Source organism: Serinus canaria, chromosome 5 (assembly GCF_022539315.1).
Source record: "Serinus canaria isolate serCan28SL12 chromosome 5, serCan2020, whole genome shotgun sequence".
Lineage (NCBI taxonomy): Eukaryota > Metazoa > Chordata > Aves > Passeriformes > Fringillidae > Serinus > Serinus canaria.
The window spans coordinates 24,548,074-24,571,289 of record NC_066319.1 but is presented as its reverse complement, the minus strand read 5'-3'; the positions used below and the strand labels follow the sequence as shown (position 1 = coordinate 24,571,289).

Here is a 23,216-nt window from a genome sequence, read left to right as displayed (position 1 = left end):
ACCATCATATGTGCAGACTCTGCTCCTCTCAGACCTCCTGCAGCAGTGTGATCTCTGCTATTTTACCACCACTTATCTTTTACCTTTCCAGTGTCAGAATGATACCATCATGTTGGAAAGGAGAAGCACAACTCCAAAGACTTTGCACTGGAGATAACCCCAGGGGTCAGTGAGCCTCAGCCCCAGATGATGCCCAGATACAGGAATCAGCTGCAGCATTTTCCAGGACAGTTGGTTTTTTCTGATTTGCAGTAACTGTAGGCTGAAGATAGCTTTACTATAGCTTTTGAACTTGATGCATGGGGAAAGTTGGGTTCCTGGAGACTACAAAGGCTGTTTTCAGTGTTTGAGTATTAGGTACCCAAGGACTGAGCCAGATGGGATTGGCTGGTCTATAGCTTCCCTGGTTCTGGTAAAATCTGGTCTGAAACCAGTGTCCAACTGCAAACATCACACTAAAGCATTTATGTTTTATGTTCAGACACATAGCAGAAGTCCTGATTTAATGCTGCTCTCTAGTGGTTTGCCATTTGTACAAGTGGGACACATTTCCAGAAACAGCCAGGAATGCCCCCTCACCACTCACAGCCTGTTTGCTCCTTTGATCCCTGTCTCAGCAGAGATCACTAACTGCTTCCTGCAGAAAATGCTTACAGGCATGAAGAGTCTGTCCCGTAAGCTGTGCTGAGAAGGGATGCATCAGTTTTAGCCTGAACCATCTCAAAACTTTGGTTTAGCTTCTGCAGCTTGTGGCTGCAGTACACACCTCTTCCAGACACACAGATTATACACACAAATACCATAATGTGCTTCTGAGGTGCTATGATGGCCCATTAGGAAAATGGCCCATTTAACAGCACCATTTTCTCTAAGATTCTCAAATCTCAAGATTTGTTTTATTGATGAGTCCTCCTAGAGCTTCTACTGTGGAACCCAAATAATCCTCCTACTCTGTTCTAGCTTCACTTTAACTACACAGCATAGGTCATTACCCCTTTCCTGATTTGCCTTGAAAGAGAACCAAGGCAAATGGGCTAGAAGGGAACTGCCTGAAAAGGGGTGCACAGCCTGTTTGATGTGAATTGCATCCAGAAACCAAAGGCAGAGACAAGACTAAAGACAAGGACACAGCATAGATCCATGATCCAGGAAAGAGACCAAGACTAGGCCAAAGACACAGTATGGAAGAAAGGCAATTGCTCATCCTGGATGCTTTTTAAAGTTTGATTGCACTTTCCTGTAGCTCTGGCCCTGTGGTGATTTAAGCAGAGCTTACTGAGCTCAATCAGCAGCCAAGCACTTTCATAAGTAAGTTGCCTCTGAACCCCTGGGTGAGCATCATCTGCTCCTAGTAAGCTGTTACTATTTACTGCACTGATTTGTGCTAAAACTCTTTCTTGTCAGCAGTGATATTTTCTCTGAGACATTATATCAAAATGTGAGATTTCTTCAGACCAGCTCCTGTAAGGAATGTTTTACCAGGAACATCCCTGTTTTGTAGCACATCAACTTAAGGGATGCATAGCTTTACTGCAGTAACCTTATCTTCTCCTTTACTACTTGCTTATCTACTGATTCCATCAAGTTTGATTGATTTTTGTTGTTTTTTTTTTTTAATTCTCATTTAACCCATGTTACAGGATGCCATTTGTCAGATTTGCCACTGCTCTTTATTTTCACTCTTCAGATCTTCCATTCTTTATTTCTGCTGCTTCCTGTGTCTAAGCATGATTGTTGCATTTTTACAAAATCTAGTACACATCTTATTTCCATTTCAGATAATTATATTTTCTTGCCATTTTCAAGTTTTTGTTCCTTTAGTTGCTCCTTTTGTCTAACTTTTTTGCTTGCTGGGAATATTTTTAAAGGTTCATATTACAAGTGTGCATTTTTCTGGTCTTTCTCTGTAACCAGAATTTGGACTTTATAAAAACACAGAAACATATATACATGTACATGCATTTCCACAGCAGCTTTCAGGGCAAGGAAGAAAAATGGCTTCATAGAGAAGAGATTATTTTCAGATGAAATTTCATACTAGGTAAGCATTGGGCACCTGGGAGAAAGCAAACATTTCTTTCATAAATCTGTCAGGCTGATAGTTCAGAAATCAAATAGGTTCAGTTTCTTTGAACATTTGTAGGGACAGCACATGTTTTGGGACTACACTGCTAAGCTAAAAAAGGTCAAAAAATGTACAAGTGGATAATAATTTACAGAACTTTCTTAGCATGTCTCATTCAAATTATTATGAAACTATATTAAAATATTTCACTGAAAAGTGGAGTGAGTAGCTGCATTTCATCAATAAAGAAATTTAGATGCTGACTCTCTCAGTAGTAGAATGAGAACTGAGTCCCATGTCCTCACTCTCTATGTGAATTGCTACATATTCCTGACAAGCAATATTTGGTGAAGGAACAGAACCTCCAGTTTTTAAGCATTCTCTTGTAAGCACTTACAAATCATCTGGGTGCTATTATCTCATTTCTAGACAGAAATTAAGGTCAAACCTGAAACAGGAGATCTGCAAACCTGCTATAGAATCTTAGTGCTGATTGATATTTAAGTCAGATATTTTAGATGCCCATGTTCTGCTAGGAAAAAATATTAAAATTCAGTTGGTCACTATCTTTCTCCTGGAGATTAAAAGGAGCTAAAACCACTATATAAGGATACATTGCTCTCTTTGTCACCTGAAGAACCAGATACCTCATGAACAGTAAAATTAAAGCAAGGAAAGAAGGAAGAGAAAAATTTGGTGACAGAATCTGAGTCTGTTGTATCTGAACCTGTGCTTTCTGACAGCTGTGGGATTGCCACAGCATTTTATGCAGTTCTGCTATACAAACTTAGCACTTTCCCTGCTGCAGTGGAGAACTGAAACCTTTAGCATTTTGCTTTTTAAATAGCTCATATATTTTTCAACAGTTACTAGAATCCATATAACTTGCCTGTGCTTTTATCTGCAGGGTATCCTATCTCCATGGTAGCTCTACAATAGGCAAACTGAGGTCAATTTTTTTCCTTTTAGAGCTATAATTACCAAGGCACAGCCCATTAGTGGAGAATAGCATGAAGGAGATGAAAGTTCCCTTTCATGGCAGTTATGGCCCCATCACATTTCAACAGGCTCAAAAAAAGGATTAACTGTACGTGCTAATCCCCATATGCAGGCACAAAAGCATAAATGCAAAAACACAGAAGCACAGACTTTTGCATAGGGGCAGTGTCTGTTGCAAGCACCTAAGCAAACAAACACTAACAAATATTTGCTCTGCAAGAGGTTTTTTAAGAGTGTATGAAATCTGTAACAAGCATTTAAACAGTCTGCGCAAAATACTTCTTGTGTTGTTTTGTGATGAAGCCAAGGTATGAATCTTACACCCCCACCCCCTCCAATCCACTGCTGTGAGCTGGGTCTGAGATGGAACTGGATTCCTGTCAAAATGATGGTTATGTATTATATCATCAGCTCTGAAGAATTGTTGTCACCCACTTTGTGTGCAACTCCAATTAAATATTCAGAAGTACACGAGAGTGGATCCTTTGACTAATGTACTTCCAGGCATTTTTTTTTTTAATATGTGTGCCCCAATCATTCCTGTTCATACAGCATCCCCAGTGCATGGTTTAATTCTCCCTCTTTCATGCAGCTTTTGCTTCAAGTAATTATCCGAGAGTCTCTGCTCTTATTGAAGTGACACCAGCACCTACAGAATGACAGACAGTCTTCTGGAGTTCATTTATCATCTGAAGACTGGGACTTGCTCTAACCCTAATCTTTAAGAAGAGAGTCGGTCACCTTGGCAGCTTGCAATATCTGTGCTGACTGAAAACTGCAAAACATACACATGGCTTGCATATTACACCAAATAAAGGAACCCTATTCTTTGTTTAATATTAGTCATTCTGGGATTACATATAGCTGGTTTGAAGTGTCCAACACTTTAGACACCATTTCAGATGCTGACATCTGCCCTAGCCTGACTTGCTAGGCAACTTGAACATAGACTTACCTCTGTGGATGCTGTCTGGGGGAATTTTAGATTTTTTTTTTTTTTGCCTAGTGATTGGACTTTCCCATCACTATTAAAGTGTATTGTCAGCTGCTCTTGGTGGAAACTTGTTTTGATCAGAAGCTGTTGAATGTGGGTAGTTTTAAAAGCTACACAAAATGTGCCAGTGTGAGAAGTGAAGCATCTCTGGCAGTTACTGTGTCAATGTGGTGACACTGACTGTCATTTTTCTTTTTGCTATAGATTCCCAGGTAGATGGTCTCTGCCTGTTTCCTAGTGTTACAGTTCAACAACACTGTCAGTATTCCAGAGGGTACACTGTCACTATTCCAGAGGGTGTCATTAATATGGATCTAATGAAAGGCAGTGGATGAGTGGTCAGGGTGGAAGGATGACCTGGGAGAGGGAGTAAGAGGGCAGGACAGAGAGAGTTGGTTAAAGCTGCAGTGGACAAGCAGATGTGGACTTAGGTACAGCCCAAACTACACCTGTAGCTCTTAGGAAAGTTCACACAGTGCCCAGCAGAGAAACAAGCCACTGGTATTAATCTTTCATCTCTAAAAGAACAAGGGAAAGGAAAAATCCACCTACTCAAAAGGAACACAGAAACTCAGCAGAAGGCTAACCAAGTCAATATTTCTTTATGTCTTAACACTGTGAGGTACAATTTATGTTGGAATAAATGTGTATCTCAGCTCAGAGCCACTAGTATTCTTTCTGGACCACAGATTTTAGGCTTGAAGGCAGCTAGTTGATTTTTCATCCCTTTTGTCAACATTGAGAAGAAACTTTACCCCAGAGAGGGGAGATCACACAATGGATGATAAATTCATTAGAGGATGTTGGCCAGAAGCACAGATTATAGGAAACACCATAACTCTGCAAGCATTATCATGTCAGTGTCTCCTTTCTGTAAAAGAATTTACTGTCTGTGTAGGTGGAAAAAAAGTATTTAAACAGGTCAAAAATACCCTGTAAAGAGAGCAACCATCATATGAATTTTATTGTTCATGATAGGGGTGTTTTATTGTTCATGATAGGGGTGAATTATTATCAAGAGCCTTGTTCTGACATCCTGAGAAAAAAAATCACTGGTGATTCCAAATGTCAGCAGAATCTACTAGCAGGGCTTTGCTGTCTGTACAGTTCTAAGTCTTTGGCATGAGTTCAAAGTAAAAATGAATCTGAAAATTCCTGAAATCTGGGAAGCCCATATGTGAATCCAGTTATGTATTCTGGCATTTTGGCAGAAACAGTTTTCTATTGCAAGACTTCGAAGCCTACATAAAAATTAAATTGCCTTTGTGCTCTGTAACTAAAGGCATATTAAATATAGCAGCTTTGTTTAAGTGAAGCCAAAAGTTCAAACTTGCTTATTTCAGGTTTTTTTTCCCTCATTAAAATTATCAAAACCTGCTTTTATTGCCAAACACATGGCTTTTGATGAAATGAAGCTTTCAGTCACTTTTTAGGCTGGATTTTGCAATTAATCTCATTTGAATTTTAATTTTGGAAAGGTTTAAATATAGATGCTTTCACAGTTTATTTGGTATGAAGTGATTTCAAATCTTATTAGTTTATTTTTCTCAGTGATTCAAAGTTAACCATATACTACATGAACAAGCTGTCTATTTTTTTACATTTAAAATCTAAACTTAGTATTTTCTTCATTCTCAAAATCATGAATTATAATTAAAAATAATTCTGTCTTCAGACAAAAAAAATTCTTGACCAATTTGAGAGTTAAATAGATGTGGTATCTGATGTATTCCTATTGTACTGAAACAAAAGAAAAATCCTATGGAAATTGGTGAGAATTTTGTATGACCTCAATGATGAAGTCCTAAATTTAATGTCTGAATACTCCTATAACTCATTATCTAATGAGCAGGAGATGCAAGAGATGCAACCATTATAGTATGCTTCTATAATGGCTCTTACTTTATCATTTATGCCATCCTTGTCGTGTAGCAGTTTCTACCTAATGTTTGCAGGGATGTGCAAGACAGAAGATGTAGATGAAAAATCAAGCTCTAAGAATCCTCGGTTGCCAACAATGTGCCCTTTTTTTATATACAACCCATTTTGTACAAAATCACATTAGAAGATGCATTAGAAAATGCCATCATCTGTTGGTAGAAGTGCTTGTCCATTTAATAGAAGCCTCATGAAACACCTCCTGCCACAGTGAAATAGAAACCCATTCTTTCTTGGTGCTCTGAGAACAAGCAGACCATATCGATAGTCAGTGACTCCTCATATCACCTTCAGTGTATTTATTTTCTTGTCATTTAACAGGCTGGGAGAGGCTCTGTCCCAGGCATTAAACAGCTTGCCTCTTTTAACAATGCTCTTTCAAAGAACTAGAAAGAAGTACAACAAAGAGCAAAAAATAATAAGCCAAGCTGATGTTTGGAGTTCAGGATTTTACACAACTGAGCAAAAAGCATTTGCATTCAGAGAACTGGGCATTCTGATTACAGCTCTACAAGGTATTGGGTAAATGCTCTATCTCTGTAAGAAGGATCTTTAATAGAGATTTGAAATGGATTTTAGGTAAGAACTTTCCCAATAAGAGGGATATATGGTCACAAAATGTGCCTGATACATGAGGAGTGTAACACATTTCTGTTTTATCACAGATACATCAAAATCTCTTCCTTCCATTGTAGGGGGATAAAATATAAGAAATTAAAGGTAGCATAGAAAGTAATCTTACCACTAAGGAGTTGCAGCTGGGCCAATTAGAGATTAGGAACAGACCTGACTTTAACAGGTCACAGCTATAGTTAAGAAGAAGAATGTTATAAAAGAATGGATTGGTTGAGGGAGAACTGGAGTCAGTTGGCTACTGCAAGAAGAAGGAAGAGTCAGTGCTTAGAGGAGCTGCCTAGGAGAAATATCAAGGAGGTATGAAGCTCTAGTGATTTGGAACCTTTGCAATATAATAGCAACATTCCATGAGCAAGACCCAGATGTAATACGCCAAATCCAGTTATAGCTTATTTCAGAAACTACTAATAAATCTCCTATTGTTACCATCCCCTAACAAGGCACTCAGGAATATGCTGACTACTTGTTTACATTTGATTCCATTCCTTTTCTTGATACCTCTCCTATTTCCTGATAAAAAGACTTCCCACTGACCAGAGGAAACTGTAGCTTATCTTTATTTCATGTTACACCGAGCTATTATTTTGCATTCAAACATACCTGTACACTTTGCACCTAATGCTTAAATGCTATGTGAAATGCTGAAGTTTGCACAGAGGAAAAAAACCCAGCTGCATATGAGTTTTTGGCATGTCAGATTCCTCAGCTTGAGTACCACAGGCCTTTCACAGGAGAGGGCAGGTGGAAACCTGTGGACCTCTAAACGGTGCTTTCTACAACTCTGAATCCGATGAAGCAGCCAAAACACAAGACTCTCTATGCTTTTCTTGTTATACCATTAGGATTTAAGGGTGTTTGAAAGTGAACAGGAACTCCTTAAGAGGAGTCAGTTCCTGAATTAGGCTGTTAGACTAATCCAGTCCAGGATGTAGGAGTCTAAATGATGTTCCTTGCTCTGCCACAAATGTTTTCTGTGGCAGCTGGTACGTTGTTCAGATTCCGGTGTGGGGTGGTGTTTATGCAACTGACTGTAGGTGTATAGCTTCCTTTGGTTTAATTACCTTTGTGCTTTCAGCTGAACTTGGTGCCAGAGAGAATTTTATTAATTCTCTCCTGGAGTTGGAATATTCTCCAATGTCTCCAATAGAGCTACCCAGTGCAGCAAGTACCTCCCTACCTTGCAGGGATGTTGTAGATGTGAAGTTAGGTAAGAGACAATCAAATGTTGCCATACTGACAGCTACAGAGGCCTGTAAAGCATACAAAGTAAGGGTAGGTCTCAATACACAAGTCCTTCACCAAGATGCAGCATGAGCAAAAGTAATGCTTATGTCTTTGCAAAGTTGTGGCTAATTTGTTTGTTGGCAATGGCAAATTTATTTGCTCAAGGTAAGGGCATTTTTTTTTCATCTGGAACAGTGATGTCTGGAGGAGTTATAAAAGCTCCAGTCATTACTAACCAGCAGCTTTACTGTCTGGAAATAATTTCCTTTGTAGCAGGACCCTTTAACATGAGCCAACTACTACCACCATACTGTGATCACCTGTTTCAATGAATTATTAGTGTGCATTATTTTCCTGTCGTACACCACCTGGTGCATTCATTTTGTGTTGCTGCATTATGCTTTTTAACAGCAGGCAATGATAAGGCTGCTCAAATGTCACACAGGGCAAGAATATGACTTAAGAACCTAGGGATGAAAAAATGGAGGTAAACTGGGGAAACAAAGCAGGCCTATTCTACTTGATGATGGCAGCCACCTGCATTCAGGTGAAATTGAACCTTGCAGCAGTCTAATCTAGTATCAATTATCTCTGTTTTAATGTTTCTGTCCACCTGAGTACTGTAAAACCATCATTAGGTATCTCAGTCTTTTCAAATACATCTAAGGGAAAGCTCTGTCATTGTAGGGGTGTGAATTTGGGACTTCAGTTGTTATGGTTCTTATCTCTGAGCCAGTGTATGTTATCAGCATAGGCAAAAAGTGCTGAAGTTAGTAAACATGACTGGGAGAAGCTGTTAGCCGGCTCCTCAGGTGCAAAATTACTTTCTAGTCTACACAGAAAAAAATATACCTGAACAACACTCTTTCACATATTCACCCCTACACAAAACATAGTGACTTCTAAAAAACTTTCTTCTACGAATGAGTAGGGAATGTACTGTTACCAAATTTAGGCAGACAAATCTCCCCTGTTGGTCCATACTTCTTGAAGGCTGGGAGAGGAATTTCTCCATGAAAAGACACCACTTTTAATTTACAAAAAGTGGAGTTTGTGGAAGCATATACATTAGCCATTTTGCTTCAGTAGCGACACTGAAGCACTTTGGAGGTGAATCTCACCACACCAGGACTGGAGTGCATTAAATGGACTAAATCCTTTTGGATGGAACAAAGTAATAATTTTGGTGCTGCTGAAATAGCTTCACAAATAAAGTTCTTTCTCTGCTTAGCACAAAGCAAACAAATTGCTTTCTCATTCTTTGCCTAACCCCCCCCCCGCCCCGCCCCGCCCCATCCCGCATTTGGCTATCATTTAGAATATTCTGATTTTTCAGCTGGAACATTCTTGAACTGTTCTGCAGACATTGCAAACATTACAACCTAAAGTTAACTTATTTAAAAGATTGCACTTCAATCTATTTTATTTTATGGGCTTAGGAACTTGCTGAGAAAAAATTTATGTTCATGTGAAATTCACTATTTTAAATGGAGAAAGTTGCATTTTGAACTAGAATGAATCATTTAACCTGGATGAGGGAAAAGATATTTTTCTCTTTAACCCTTTTACTTTAGGGAATATTATTTTATTGTTAATCAGGCTATAATTAACATGTTTAACTCAACATAAACTTTATATAATCTTCTTTCGACCACTAAAATATGGTTTTGCATTATACAATTAAAAATTTAATATAGTTCTACCAATACTATTGACAAGATTTTTTTATATAAGTTTTATTTGTTTTGAAGGAAAGACTTACATTTTGGTTATATTATTACAGTTAGTTTTGTATCTCATATATGTGCAGATCTGTAGAAATTAGTGTGGTATTTGAAACTTTCGCTGAATTCACTGGCTTCCACTACTGCTCTTCTGCAAAGATTCACATGCTTGTGAAGTATCTTTATATTTGCATAAGAAATTATAAATTCTGCTATGAGAGTCTGCGCCAGGAAATGGCTGCAGAATACTTCCTCTAAGAAGTGATGCAGATAATTATGTAAGGCATGGATTTGTTGTGAAGAGCAAAGGAAATGAATCTTTTTAATTGTCAGCCCATGTGAGGTGAGGGAATGACTTTGGTGTCTTTCAAGAGTTTCCTTTTTAACTGAAAAATGGAAACCGGTCTTATACTATCACTGCAAGGAGGCTCTGCAATTAGAAATGACAGTATGGGACAAATAGAAAATTAACTGTGCCCTGAGAGAAGGTATTTCTAGACTTTAAGTGAGGTAATTGTTCCTTTTATGGTATCTGACTACATAGAGGCCACTGTATTCCAGAATGTCTTAAAAGACATATATATGTGCCTAGGGTACTTCTTTAGAGAAGAAATTGCAATATTTCTTAGTCAAGAAGTTAAAAAATGGAACAAAAGCAGGCTTTCCTCTTTTGGATTCAACTACTTGAGTATGTTATATTCTCTACATATTAACTCAACCTCATATGTAGAATAATATTAAATCAGAGAAAAATGAACTCTTAATCACCATCATTCACTTAATGTAGTTTTCTCTCCCTATTTCAGGAATCATAACTTCTAACCACTCTTTTTGTTTTCCTTTGTCTGGCTTGCCTCATTGCACCAAACCATCCACTAGCAGAACATGCTTCTACCCATGTGTGTGGTTGTGCTCAGCGATAGTTTTAAAGCAATACACGAAAAATAAAACTCTAGACCCCAAAGATGATGTCCAGGCTCTTCTATCTTTGCCACCAAACTGCAGTCCCTCGTGTGAAGCAGCAGCATGGGCACAGCCCCCATCCTGCGGGCTGGAGCCATGCTCCCTTGGCTGAGGATAGTGGGAGGAGAGGGCTTGGAAGCCCCACGCCCTCCCGGGTACCCAGCATGGGACCGGGATCCCTGTCCAGCTGCTGAGGGATCTGGAGGAGCGGCTGAGGAACATGGGGATGTTTAGCCTGGAGAAAAGGAGGCTCAAGGTGACCTTTCTCTACAGCTCCCGGACCACAGGCTGTCGCCAGCTGGAGGTCAATCCCTTCTCCCAGGTAACAAGTGTCAACTTGAGAGGACGTGGACTCAAGGTAGACCCGGGGAGGTTTAGGTTGGACATTAAGAGGAATTTCTTTACAATAAGGGTGGTTAGACACGGGAATGAATTGACAAGGGAGGTGGTGGAGTCACTGTCCTTGGAGTTAAGACTGGATGCGGCATTTAGTGGCATGGTTTAGCTGACATGGGGGTGCTTACGTTAGACTCAGTGATCTCATAGATCTTTTCCAACCTAATTGATTCAATTTGATTCTGTGAATGCCAACAGGCCTGTAGCGAGGGCAGCGCTCGGAGAACAGGCTCCTCATCTTGGCCAAACCAGCGCGGCTTCCGTGTTTGACTTAAGGCTGAGTCAATGCATCTCCCTTCGCTGCATTCCCAGCAGTTTATGCTGTAAATTGGAAGAGGACAGCATATACCACAGGTGAAGCACTTCGCCTGCCGTGTCAGGCAGGGTGTTGCCTGGTGGAGTGTCTCGGTGCGGGCTGCGCGGAGCCCTGGCTCCGTTGTGAGGCGCCGGCTCCGAGACCCCTCAGCATCACCGCCAGCCCCGAGCCCCCCGCCAACATGGCGCCCCTGACCCCCGCGCTTCCTCTTCCGGCCGGGTTGCCATGGCGCTGCCCCCCGGCCCAGCCTCCCCCCCGCCCGCCGGTGTGTGTTTACATCGGGCAGGAGGAGCCGGAGCCCCAGCGCCGGGGGAGACGGGCACGCAGCCGCCGGCCGCCCGCTCTCCCTCCATCCCCGCCGGGCGGTGCTCCGGGAGACGCGGCATGAAGGTGATGCTGGCGGCTGTCCCCGGGGCGGGGGGTTCGGCTGGGCCGTGGCGGCTCCCGGCGGCTGCGGGGGGGCGGGGGCCGGGCCCGGCGGTGGCCGGTGGCGGGAGGTGGTGGCGGCCGTACGCGCTCGTAACCAAGTACACAACTTCCAGAAGCTTCCAACTTCGCGGGGGATGCGGTGTCGCTTCTTGGGTCCGTCTCCCTGGAAAGAATCCCCCCTTCTCTCCATGAGAACCCGGCTCGTTTCCTACGGCGCTGAGACGGGAAGGGAATAGCGTGGGGGCCGGGGGAGGCTGCCTGCCCCCGCTGCCCTTCTAGCCTGGTGTCTCCACGGAGAAATTGCCCTCCTTCCCCGGGCATCTTCCCTCATCCCCAGCACCTCGTGGGCGGTTTCGCTCCCCGGCAGCCGTGGGGTTCGTGCCTTGGTGTGCGGCCGGGCTCCGGTGCTCACCTGTGCTGCTGCTCTCGCAGGCCCTTCCCTAAGCCTGGCGGAGATCGTCGCCTTTCTCCGTAGTTTGCTGTGGAAAACTGTTAGGATGGAGAATGTCTAACCTGAGCCGGCTATTGGTGTGGGTGCTGAGGCTGGCTGGACTATAAAAGTAGTAATATATAACACTCAGATGTCAGGTTGTGTCTTCTGTTGTGTTGGTTAGGAGTCAGTAATGCTGTTGTATTGCTTTTTCTTCACTTTATGTTGTCATATCTCTTTAATTTTCAGACATGTGACTTTTTAAGCGGTTTTCTCTCAATAATCAGTCTGAAACTTGAGGCACACCAGGCATTCCCTGTCTCCTGAATTTGTCTAGCAGTCAAATAAAAAATGTATTAGCTGGGTTGTAAGCTCTTTGAAACAGAAACTGTATAGTTTTGTACCAATCCCGATGGAGAAATTTGGCTCAGGCCTTCCTCCAAGCCTCTGAGTCAAGTTGTGTGTTAGAAGTTCATCAGCTTGTGCAGGTGTTGGGTTCTGGGAAGTGCATCTGTGGCAGTCACTGGGCTTAACAATTGTCTCTGGGCATCAGGGGCTCTTAAAAATAATATCTCCACAGCTGGTAGGTGTAAGAAAAGGGGCAGCCTTTGTGTACATGCAATAAATATATGTAAAAAGAGTGCGTCCTTCTATGCAGTGTATATTTTGTTGTGCATTTGTACAAAGCCTGATAGTAAAATGTGTATTTTTTTGTTTCTCTCTGAGTGTTTCTTAGTTCTAATAGTGTAGGACAATAAAATGTATGTATTGAGAACGTTATTGATAAACAGCACTATGGCTTAGGGTGATTTGTTGACTTACACTGTAAAACAAAAACCTCAGAGTGCTGTCTGAACAGTACATCCAGTTTGAGGTCAAAACTAAAAAGATTTCCTTCCTCTGTTTTATTGCATGCAGAGTAAACAGCTGCTTATTCTTGGTAAGACCGTTACTTCTGCTGAATTCCTTTTTTGCCCCACTAGAGTGGGGAAAGCTCATGGCTATTTAAGATGAGCTCATTCAAAAATGGAACAAAATGTGAGTGGAATCATGTTCTGACTACAAGGAAAGTGAGTTTGTTTGGGGGGAAAGTTGTCAGTTTGTTTTTAACCATTTTTTCAGGTATAAGCACTGTGAAGAGCTTTTCAGTATGAAAGGGTTCACTTTTTTTCTCAGAGTGGGTACTGTCTTTCAGTGCACATTTCTTTCCATGTGTGCCACCTTTTACTGTAGGAGTTGCTTCAAGTTTCTTCTAGGTAAGATCATTGCAGATGCATGATTTACATTCTTAAACTGAGGGTGGGGATAATTATCTTTTCATTTAACAAGTGTAATGCATTGAAATGTGCAGTATTGCCACCCCTTTAAAAGGGTGAGGAAAGGAGAAGTGAAGGGAAGGGAGAGGTGTCTGTGTGGTGTGAGTTGGATCTGAATCTCTTTTATGGGCCTGCTTGTGAATAGTTCAGTGTGACTTTAAAACAAATAAGTTTAAGCTTTTGATCATTGCAGGGAAGACATCAAAATGAAGCTTTTCAAAAGTCATTGCGTCAGTTTCTCCCCTAAGTATTGTTACATCTTGGGAAATACATTTGAGTTTGTGTGTTTCTGGCAGCGTTGGTTGTGTTGCTGAGGTCATTGATGCTGGTTAGCATGTTGCTGAGAAGGCAGAGCAGTCAAAAGACAGTAACTTAATGCTAGTGTGTATCAAAATGGTCTGCCTACTTAGGGAAGGGAAGGAGCAGGCAAAGGGAAGTAAATGGTAACATCAGGGGATGGTCTCTGCTGTAGGACTGATCCTTTCAGGATCCATTACTAATGCTGATCATTACTGAGGAAACTGAAGCTGGATGTAGTTTATTTTTAAAACAATCACTTAATAAGTATCCTGTTGAAAAGACAGAGTGAAGTAAAGTAGTATGGCAAAGCAATGCATTAAAACTTGGTGTTGAAGCTGGACTGGATTCAGGATAGTCTTTATGTGTACTTTATTTCTGTTCCCATGTCTATTGAGCTGTGTTTGTGATGAAGGATGGTATCTCTGGGCTCTTAGACTATGCAAAGTACTAAACTGGTTAAATCCCTTTTCCTGCTTTATAGGACAGGAGTGAGAGGCAAGCAGCTCAGATTGTGTCAGGAAGTGGACCTTTTCTGTGTGTAGTAATAAGTGATACCTTTTGAATATATCAATAAAGTTTGCTTTCCTTCAAGGGCAGATTGTCCTGATGCCAAGGAAATAAACGTTTTCAGTCTGCATTAGGAGCCTGGGTACTGTGCCTGCTCTGTGGGGAGGGCGGTTCCATTTATTAGGGCAGTGGGGAGATAGGCAGGGATTTGGTTATCAGTCAGCTGCTAATTTCTGTCCCACAACATAGTATATTTTTAGTATTCATCTCTTGTGGCTAAATGCTGGATTTCTCAAGTCTTAGGAAGCACTGGAGAAGGTTCTTGTGCACTTGCTAACAGAATCTCTTCGTGCTGTATCTTCAATGAGTGAATGAGTTGAGGCATTAGGATAGTTCCTGGTATGGTTCTGCTCTGGTGACTGCTTCTAGCACTGCTGCTGTCACTGGGCTAACCTAAATCCAAAATCAGAGAATTGAAAGGCATTGAGAGTGGCAGTTCATATTGAAGTTCTTGTTTGTGAAAGTAAGCTCAAGATGTGATTTAAGTAGCTGGTCCCCTCTTTATTGAAAGGATTCTTCAAAGTAGAGTGAGTGAGAGCTTATGGTGCTTTGGCATGTGCTCACAGTTAGGTTATGTAGTTTGGGATACGACAAGTGTCATAAATGTGACATTTTACTTTGAGAAACTTAAAGCTATATTTAAGAGAAAAAATGTGAACTTACTGCCTATAGTTCTCTTTTTCTGACTGCCTGTGATAGTAAGTGTTGACAGATGAATTTTAGAGATCAGAATAAGGCAAGATATTTTGAAGATGCAGTATGAAATTTATGGAAAGATTAAGTAAATATTTTTCTTGCTTGTGTTTACAGACAGCTCTGTTCCTTAAGGATGTCGTGGGTTGTCCTGTCAAAATGATGTATATGTAATCTTTTTTTTTAACACGTGTCCAATCTTGTTTAGCAGGCCTCTTCATAGTTGAAATGAGAAGTACTTTGGAAAGGAACAGCTTATAAAAATAAGAGACAAGAGTTATTGCGTTCTATGGAGTATATAGTAATATTTTGTTTTCCTAGCACGTAGTCCTAAATATGGTCTAGGAATGAGGAGGAGCATGAATGTAAGTGATAGAATAAAAGTTACATAAAGGTACATAGAATATGGAGTACATATTCTGTAGATAATTTTGATTGAAATATTTGCCTGTGATTGGTCACATCTGTTTTTCTTTATTTTTGAACTGCCTTACAAACCTTGTAGTGGTTTTGTTTTCCAATATTTCAGCTGAATTTCAGAGAGATGGGAAAGGGTTGCATACCTTTGAAGTTCTGGGCAAAGGTATATTCTTATGTAGATGGGACAAATAGTAGAGCTCTTAAGTTTCTTCAAAAGAATGTTCTGATTGAACTTAGCAAGCATCACAGAAGTGGCTTGTGCTGGTGCTAGTAAATCTTGGTCTTAATATGTCTGCAGAGCTGCTCAAGGTCTACTGCAATTCTTGGGCTTTGATTCATTCTAAAAACATTTTTGAGGGAGAACCTTTGCACCTCACCGATCTTCAAAGTAGAAGGCAGCAGGTACCAAAAGTTACTGCTTGCTGAATGAATTCTTACTAGTGTGTTGCTTGTGTTCATAGTGATCAAGTGGTTTTTCCATCCAATGGCTGGTTGCTGAGTGTAGTAACTCTGGTCGGACTCTTGTATGCAGCAAGTTGTGACCTTTCTTACCACTTCTTGGAGTGAGTTTGGGAGGAAAAGAGCTCTCTATGGAGCCTGAAATAAAGGGGGTGTTACTGCTGGCAGTGCTTCTGACAGTCAAGTTTTGACTGTGCAGGCTAGGTGTGAATTTGCAGGGCTCAGTACCAGAAGATGTAGCTTTTGTTCTGTAGAGTTAGTAAATATTTTATCTGAAATGTTTCTTCTTTAAAGTACTACAATAAATGCATAGAATGACAAGCAAGACTGATCTTGAAAAGCTCTGACGTGAGTTCAAAACTCATTTGTAAGGAAGGAAATATTTAACTACCTAGCCATGAACAGAATAAATTTAAAAGTTGTGTGATAAATAAATCATAATACAATCTCCTAGCTAATTACCAAATGCAGAAAATGCATTTTGAAATACCTAATGAAATAAGGACAGGAGTAAGTTCTGTCCTGAATAAAATATTTTATATTTATCCTTAATTTCTAGCATCTAAAATTACTTTTGAATATTTTGAAACAACTTTTTAACTTCAAATGAATTTACAGCTTTTTGTTTTAGTCAAATTTTTTAAAAGGAAATTAAGATTTTTGGCAAGATGACTTGTGTTTCAAACTCTTGCAGTGATGTCTCTTGTGACTCTTGGGGGAGAATGCTCATATTTTTCAAGCTGTATATATGCTTATGTACTTGAATTCAAGTCTTATAATAAAAATTCTGATGTTCTAGCTGTAAAAGCTCTTGAAAATTACTAAAATTTCAGCTCGTTAAAACTAAAACAGTAGTAGTGCACTTTTAAGGAAATAAATGCATGGAAATTGAGTCATATGAAACCATAGTTATAGAATTCTGCTTAATGCATCTTTCCATGAGGTTTTTTGTTGTTGTTGCTTTATTTATTATGACCCTGCTGAGGATAATGAAAAGGTTGTTACATTATCAGTCTCTAGCATGGTTGAGAAAATCTTAATGACCTTTGTCATATATGCCTATATTATTCGGCAAAGAACTTCTCATTTTTCAGACAAATTTCTCATGCTGTCTGCAGCTCCCTAGAGTGACTCTTCCACCTCTTGTTAGAAAAATGGAGAATATTCTTTATGTAGAGTGCATTATCTCATTTGTTCAGACAGACTAAAACTGGCATTAATCACTAAATCCGTCTGTCAAGGACCAAGCTGGAAAAGTACATTTATAGTGTGTTATAGTATAGTTACAAAATGTTATAGTATAGTATAGTATAGTATAGTATGTTAGTTATTGTCTTTGGGGCCAGGTCAGTACATGATCAAATGAAATGTGATTTGCTTGGTTTAGATTTTGAAAACCACTCTTACATTCTTTCTGTGCTAACATTGATTTAGTAGGTAATATCTAGATGGAAAACAAATGGTCGATCAAGACAAAATTCAATACAATAATTAATTCAAAATCCAGAACTGTCTGGTCTGCCACTGAGCAGACTGTATTGGCTGTTTGTTGTGTAAATGGTGCTATCCATCCTGTACAAAACATGAACATGGAAAGTGTAAACCATCAGTTTACTGGCTTGCTGAATGGAGAGTAGACTGTGGCATCATTAGTACTCTTGAAAATTTATTTATGCCAAATAAACCCTAATTTGGATTACTGACAGTACAAAGTTGTTTTATTGCTGTAGAAATAGGATTTGACTGTTCTGCTGAGAATAGAACTCAATCTTAACTTGGCATTTGCAGCATTAAATCATACTCTCATTGCTTCTCTCCACTAGTCCTGTTGTCAAGACAAAATTAAGTGTTAAAATTGTAGCCTCCCTAATCTGTTTGTCCAAACTCAGAAAAGAGCAAGTAATCTAAGCAATTTTTCTATTCTTTGTTACAGTGTACTTTGAACAAAGTGCTACAATTTTATACTACTGTCCTCCTCAGCACTTCTATTTCTGTACCTTCCTTCAGCGTTCCAGGGGATTTATAACTGCAACTCAAATTCCCCTTGGGCTGAAACCTGGCACAGAAGCTCTCAATATAACTGAACTTCGTTTTGCAAAATTAAAAGCAAAGCATCCATCAAGAGGCTTTCTTAAACATAGAGGAAACAAACAAAAAAAAAAAACCAGAAACAAAAAAAACCCCAAAAAAACCAAGACACAAAAAAACCCCCCAAAAACAACAACAACAACAAAAACACACACACACACACACAAAAAAAACCAAACAAAAACAAACAAACAAACAAAACAAACAAAAAAAACCCCAAAAAAGTTGCAGATCAATTTTATTCCCTCTGCAGGAAAAATCCAACTGACATTGAAAATCCCAAAAGTGTGGATGTGCAATCAATAATGATGGCAGATTCAATGGAATGTTCCTATTGCATTTAGAAAACTTTAAATTAAAGTCTTAATTCCGTAATGTGCCGACAATTCATTGCTGAAGTAAAAGCTGCAGCTGCAAACTGCCTAACAAAAGTACAGTGATAGTTGTAAACTTGTTCCCAGTGTCTGAGCAGCAGAGAATAAGGAGACGGTTGGGTGGTTATGTGCTGCAGCTGAAGTACCTGTAGGTCCTCAACTCCCTGGAAAAGGTTGTCAGCATGTTGAACTACCTACCTAGCGGTTGGTTGTTTAATTTTTATTTTACTTTAAACAACAGCCCCCCCCACCTTTTTTTTTCTGTAGGGATAGAGACATTACGTAATTTTGTAAAAAGCAGAAAGGGCATTGTGAGCCACAAGCTGTTTTCAGATATGGAAGATGGAACAATTTAATTTTTTTAAACATGAAATATCCAAGATAAGTTCTGAGAAACTTTATAACAGTGAGAGATAGAGGAGAGATCCCACATTAACAGTGTCATTAATGATGTCATTTTAGGAAATCCCAATGAAGGTCAGTTTCATTGTTACTGGATCTGACAAGCCCTTTGGCATCTGGGAACATTCAGCCCAGTCATAGCATGTATCATCTCTCACGCATTTGGAGAAAGTGAAGTTGGGGTGAGGAGAGCTGGGGTTTTGATTTTGTGGTGTTAGGAAGGAGCAAAGTATGCTGATGGGCGGGAAACTGTGAGTTTTAGTCTTGTGGATTTGAAATAAGTATTCTTTAAACCTGATACCCAAATAGCCAATGCTTTCACTGGGATACTTGAGCATCCTAAAGCACTTAACAAACTGTCCTGTGTTTGGGGATTACCTCACTTGTTTCTCCACACAGAAAGAAACACTGAGTCTTTTCATTCTTTAGAGTTGCCTCTAATCTTTATGATTATCACTTGACATATATTTGATACTGTATAAAAAAGGCATTGGCCTTTTGCTGGGAAGCTTACAAGTGAAATCACAGATGTGGAGGTATGAAGCCTGGGCTGACACAAATTTTCCTCTGCTTAATTGCTTTATTGGACTTGTGCCTACATAGAATGCCAGGTCTGAAAGTCACTGTTAGGCAGGACAGAGGACATGTGATTTATGCTGGCAGTTGAGGATTTGCATAGAAAGAAGCAAGTCTGACCTTCTGGGCTCTTAAGGAGAGGCTTTAGGAGGAATGAGGCAGTTTCTTACCATAGAAGAAGTAAGATTCTAGGCTCAAGTCCAGAATGTAAATGAATGAAGAATAATTTCAGAAAGGAGAAACTGGAATAAAGTGTTTAGAAGCAAGAACGGGAATATGAAGGTTTACATCAGGAAATAAATTGCATTTTCACTTGAAAATGCACAGGGAAAGTAGTAGCTAAAGCTGCAGATTTTAGAATTATTTCTAAAGCGTGGTCTCAGAACTGAGAGAGTAAACTGTTACTGAATCCATGACTATGAGCTTTAGATTCCTTCAGCTTCTGTTCTGAAAGGGGAAAAAGACTACTTATAAGTTTGAGTATAAGGGAGAAGAGTATTTACATGGTGTATTTCCTATTTCCTTCTGGTTCTGCTTATGGTTGGAGATTAAAAAATTTTTTTTGCCTTTTGTAAGTAGAGTAGGAATGGCGAGAAGGAGCAGATTTGTAAGATATATGGTTCTTTGAAGGAAATTTGAAGTTATTTGTCCCAAATGTGTTCAATTTCATTAATAATTTTTCACAAGATGTATATAAATATTTTTAAATTTGATTGCCCTCCCTCATAGTTGCCCTTCTTGGACTTTGTTTTGGAGTTTTGTATTTTGCTGCTCATTAACCAAATGAATTCCTGACTCAGTGAACAGTCAATTGAGAGACTTCAGTTTAAGATTTATATACCATAATTAATATAATGCTAAGTATAAAAATAGAGTCTAAAAGGCCTAAAAGTGGTGGTGGTGGTGCAGGTAGGATTTTTGGGTTGCTTTGAGATGACTGTTTAGAAAGCTGAGCCATATTGGGTCATTTGCAGTGACAGTCTCATGTTGGTTTTGACTTATGAGAAAAATGAGCTGACACTGATCACTTGGTGTTGGGATTGCTCCTGTACTGTGTGGGTATTTTGAATACTTATTACTCTGCTGAGATTGAGGTAGTATAGCTTTTTTTTTTGTGATTGAGCATGCTGGTATCACTTGTTAGTAGAAATGTGGTGATAAATGGAGCTCTTGGTTTCAGTGTCATAAACATAACTCTGTACCTTGTGGAAAATGCTGATCCTGACTGCATAGGAACTTGCTTTCTGTCATACATGCATTTACTACACCACTTGTAAAATGTACAGCCTTTAAATATACTGAAAATCTGAGTGTATAGCTGAACTTCTGGTCAGGATTATTCTCAAAATATTGTATCCTGTGAAGGAGCATGAGGTATACTCTGAAATGCTTGCATGCAATTTGTCACACTTGTTTAGTTCAGTACTGGCAGCTCTCTCCATCCATAAATACACAGCCTTCTATGAAACACATTATAAATCCAGAAACACTAGCTTGCCAGGGCACTGCAGTCCATAGCATTTGGGCTAAACTGCATTTTAAGGTCAGTAGTCATGCAGTGTGATCAGAACAAGGGATTGTATGTTTCTTAATTGTATGTGAGAACTCCTATAGGATTTTGCTCTTGATCTTTATCATTTGCTGAGTTCATACAAAGCTTTTCAGCTTCCTTAAGAGTTCATTGAAACTGTAGGCAGGAACAGAGTGAGCTACCTTGAAATCTCACATCTTTAATTTCATTTTGGAAGGGTGGGTGTTGCCTCTGCTTGAGTTTATTTGTTCAGCTTGGAGATGGTGGTAAAATATGACAGAAAAATTGACACTAAGCCTTAATGGTGCTCCTAGTCAAGTACTTATCAAGGAATTGCATGAAGTGCTTGCTTGTTGAGGGCAGGGACTGTCTTTGAAGAGCTAAGAGGTTTTTCTTCATTATATATTAGGCTCTGTGCCATAACCTAACCTTCTGTAATAATACCTATTTAAGTTTGTGCTTCTCCAGTGGTTCTAGTGAGGAATGGAAACTCATTCCCAATTTAAGAGGCTATACAAACCCTAAATAATTGAAAGAATATTGTACAGTAATATCTGCTGATGTTTCTGAACTGTTGATATACCTTCCTGGATCCCAGGTGCTCCTGAGGGAGTGTCAAAGCAAAAGCAACCTGTGCACATTCCTTCTGCCACCACTGCAGCTCCAGAGGATTATTATTGAACCTGCAAGTCACTAACTTACATAGTTGTGTGCATCCCATTGCCCTATTTGTCTGTCATGGATCCTTAAAAATGAAAAAAGAAGACGCAACTGATGCCTCATTCTTGAAATGATAGTGTTAAAAGAAGGATTGAGACAAAGTTGTTGGACTCAACCTTAGCATAGTTACAAACCTTCTCAGAAGATAATTTCCTGGATTTTTTTTTTTTTGATTGCTATAAATGACTGTGCTGCTAGAACTGTAGATATGGTAAATGTTCATTACCAAGCTTGCAGCAGGTCCAGTGAATTGAACTCAGCAGATGTAACTAAAAAAGCAATGGACATGCTAACACAAGAAAAAAAAAACTGTTGTAAAGAGACTTTGTAATCTTGTTAATGACACCTGTCAGTGTTTGAGCCTTAAATATTACTTCTGGATATGTATATGAGAACCTAGAGATTCATCTACTGTTAACTGTTTCACATTTTCATTAATGAATCTCAGTACCATGCACACTTATTCACTAGCCTCAGTGATTAGACAGGCATGCTGAAGTCTGATAAACTGATGTTTACAAGACTACTTTCAGAAGCTCTCTGTATCATAGGTGAATATATATTGTGATATCAGTGAGCTGAGAGTTATTCTGTAGAAAACATTTCAAACTTTATTTTAGGAACTAAGAAATCTCTAGATTGCAAAGTTTCTTGCAAAACAATTATTGAAAAAATTAAAATTGGGGATTACCTACATGTCCATGCTTCAGTTTAGACTGTTTTCCTTTTTAACATTAAATTGAGGAAAAAATGTAAATATTTTTTTTGTTTGGGAAGAATTCGCAAAATCAGAAATGTATGCCAAGTGCAGTTAAAATATGCTGTGTATGATTAAGTGGTTTTGAGTAGTGAAAAAGAATCCTCAAAAATTCTGGTCATTTCTTTTAGATATTCAGCAAGTACTGTAGGAGCAGTAGTCTTGGATTGAGCATTTTTCTTCTGTGGTATTCCAGTAGCAAGTGTTAAAAGTTTTCAATTGGAGGGAAATTGGTGATGGCAAACAGCATCTCAGCCATGGACTTCATGGTGGTCTGTAATGGGCTCTGTTTTTCTCGCAGCTGGATTTGTTAATGCTAGCTTGGTGGAAGGTTGACCTTCAACTAAGATAAATCTTTATTTGGAGTAAGTGTAGTCAGTGATATCCACCGTACTGGAGCATTGTATTGCTAGTAAGCACCAAGCAGTAGTAGTTCATACGTGAGGAAGCAAAAACCATCATGCCACCACTCACTTTGGGTAGCATTTTGCATCCTCCTTGTATTTATGTATATGACAACAACTGTAACCCAAAGGAGCACCACTTATAATGGGCTGTCATTGGGAGAAGCTACTGACCAGATTTGTCTCTTAAGAAATTGAGAATACTGACTATCCTGAAGAAGGGAAGACAGAGCTTTTCTTGCTGACTTTTCCTTAGTCCCTGGAAGTTGGATTGTCTCCTTGAGCAGCTAGTATGTGCAGATGGCTCTTTCTTGTTTTAAGAAATTAAAGCAATTTTATTTCTGTAAACCAGAAAGTACAGGCACAGGATTCACATTCAAGACTCCTTCTAGTTTAGGAGTTCCATAGTTGTGGTTCAGAACGTTTCCAAGGCACATATTGGTGCCTCATATCTACATGACCACATGTTTTATATGAAAAATAAATCTTCTGATC

General features: G+C 39.5%; 1 protein-coding gene across 1 annotated transcript in view; it reads left to right on the top strand.

Annotated features, from left to right (window-relative positions):
- Window positions 1-11,506: 11,506 nt before the first annotated feature.
- LOC103826990 (transmembrane protein 263-like) overlaps window positions 11,507-23,216 on the top strand; it is a 200,787-nt gene continuing 189,077 nt past the window's right edge. The window contains exon 1 of the mRNA XM_030240623.2: window positions 11,507-11,645. Coding sequence (XP_030096483.1) covers window positions 11,640-11,645 — 6 coding nt within the window. The 5' untranslated portion in view covers window positions 11,507-11,639. The remainder of the gene's footprint in view (window positions 11,646-23,216) is intronic.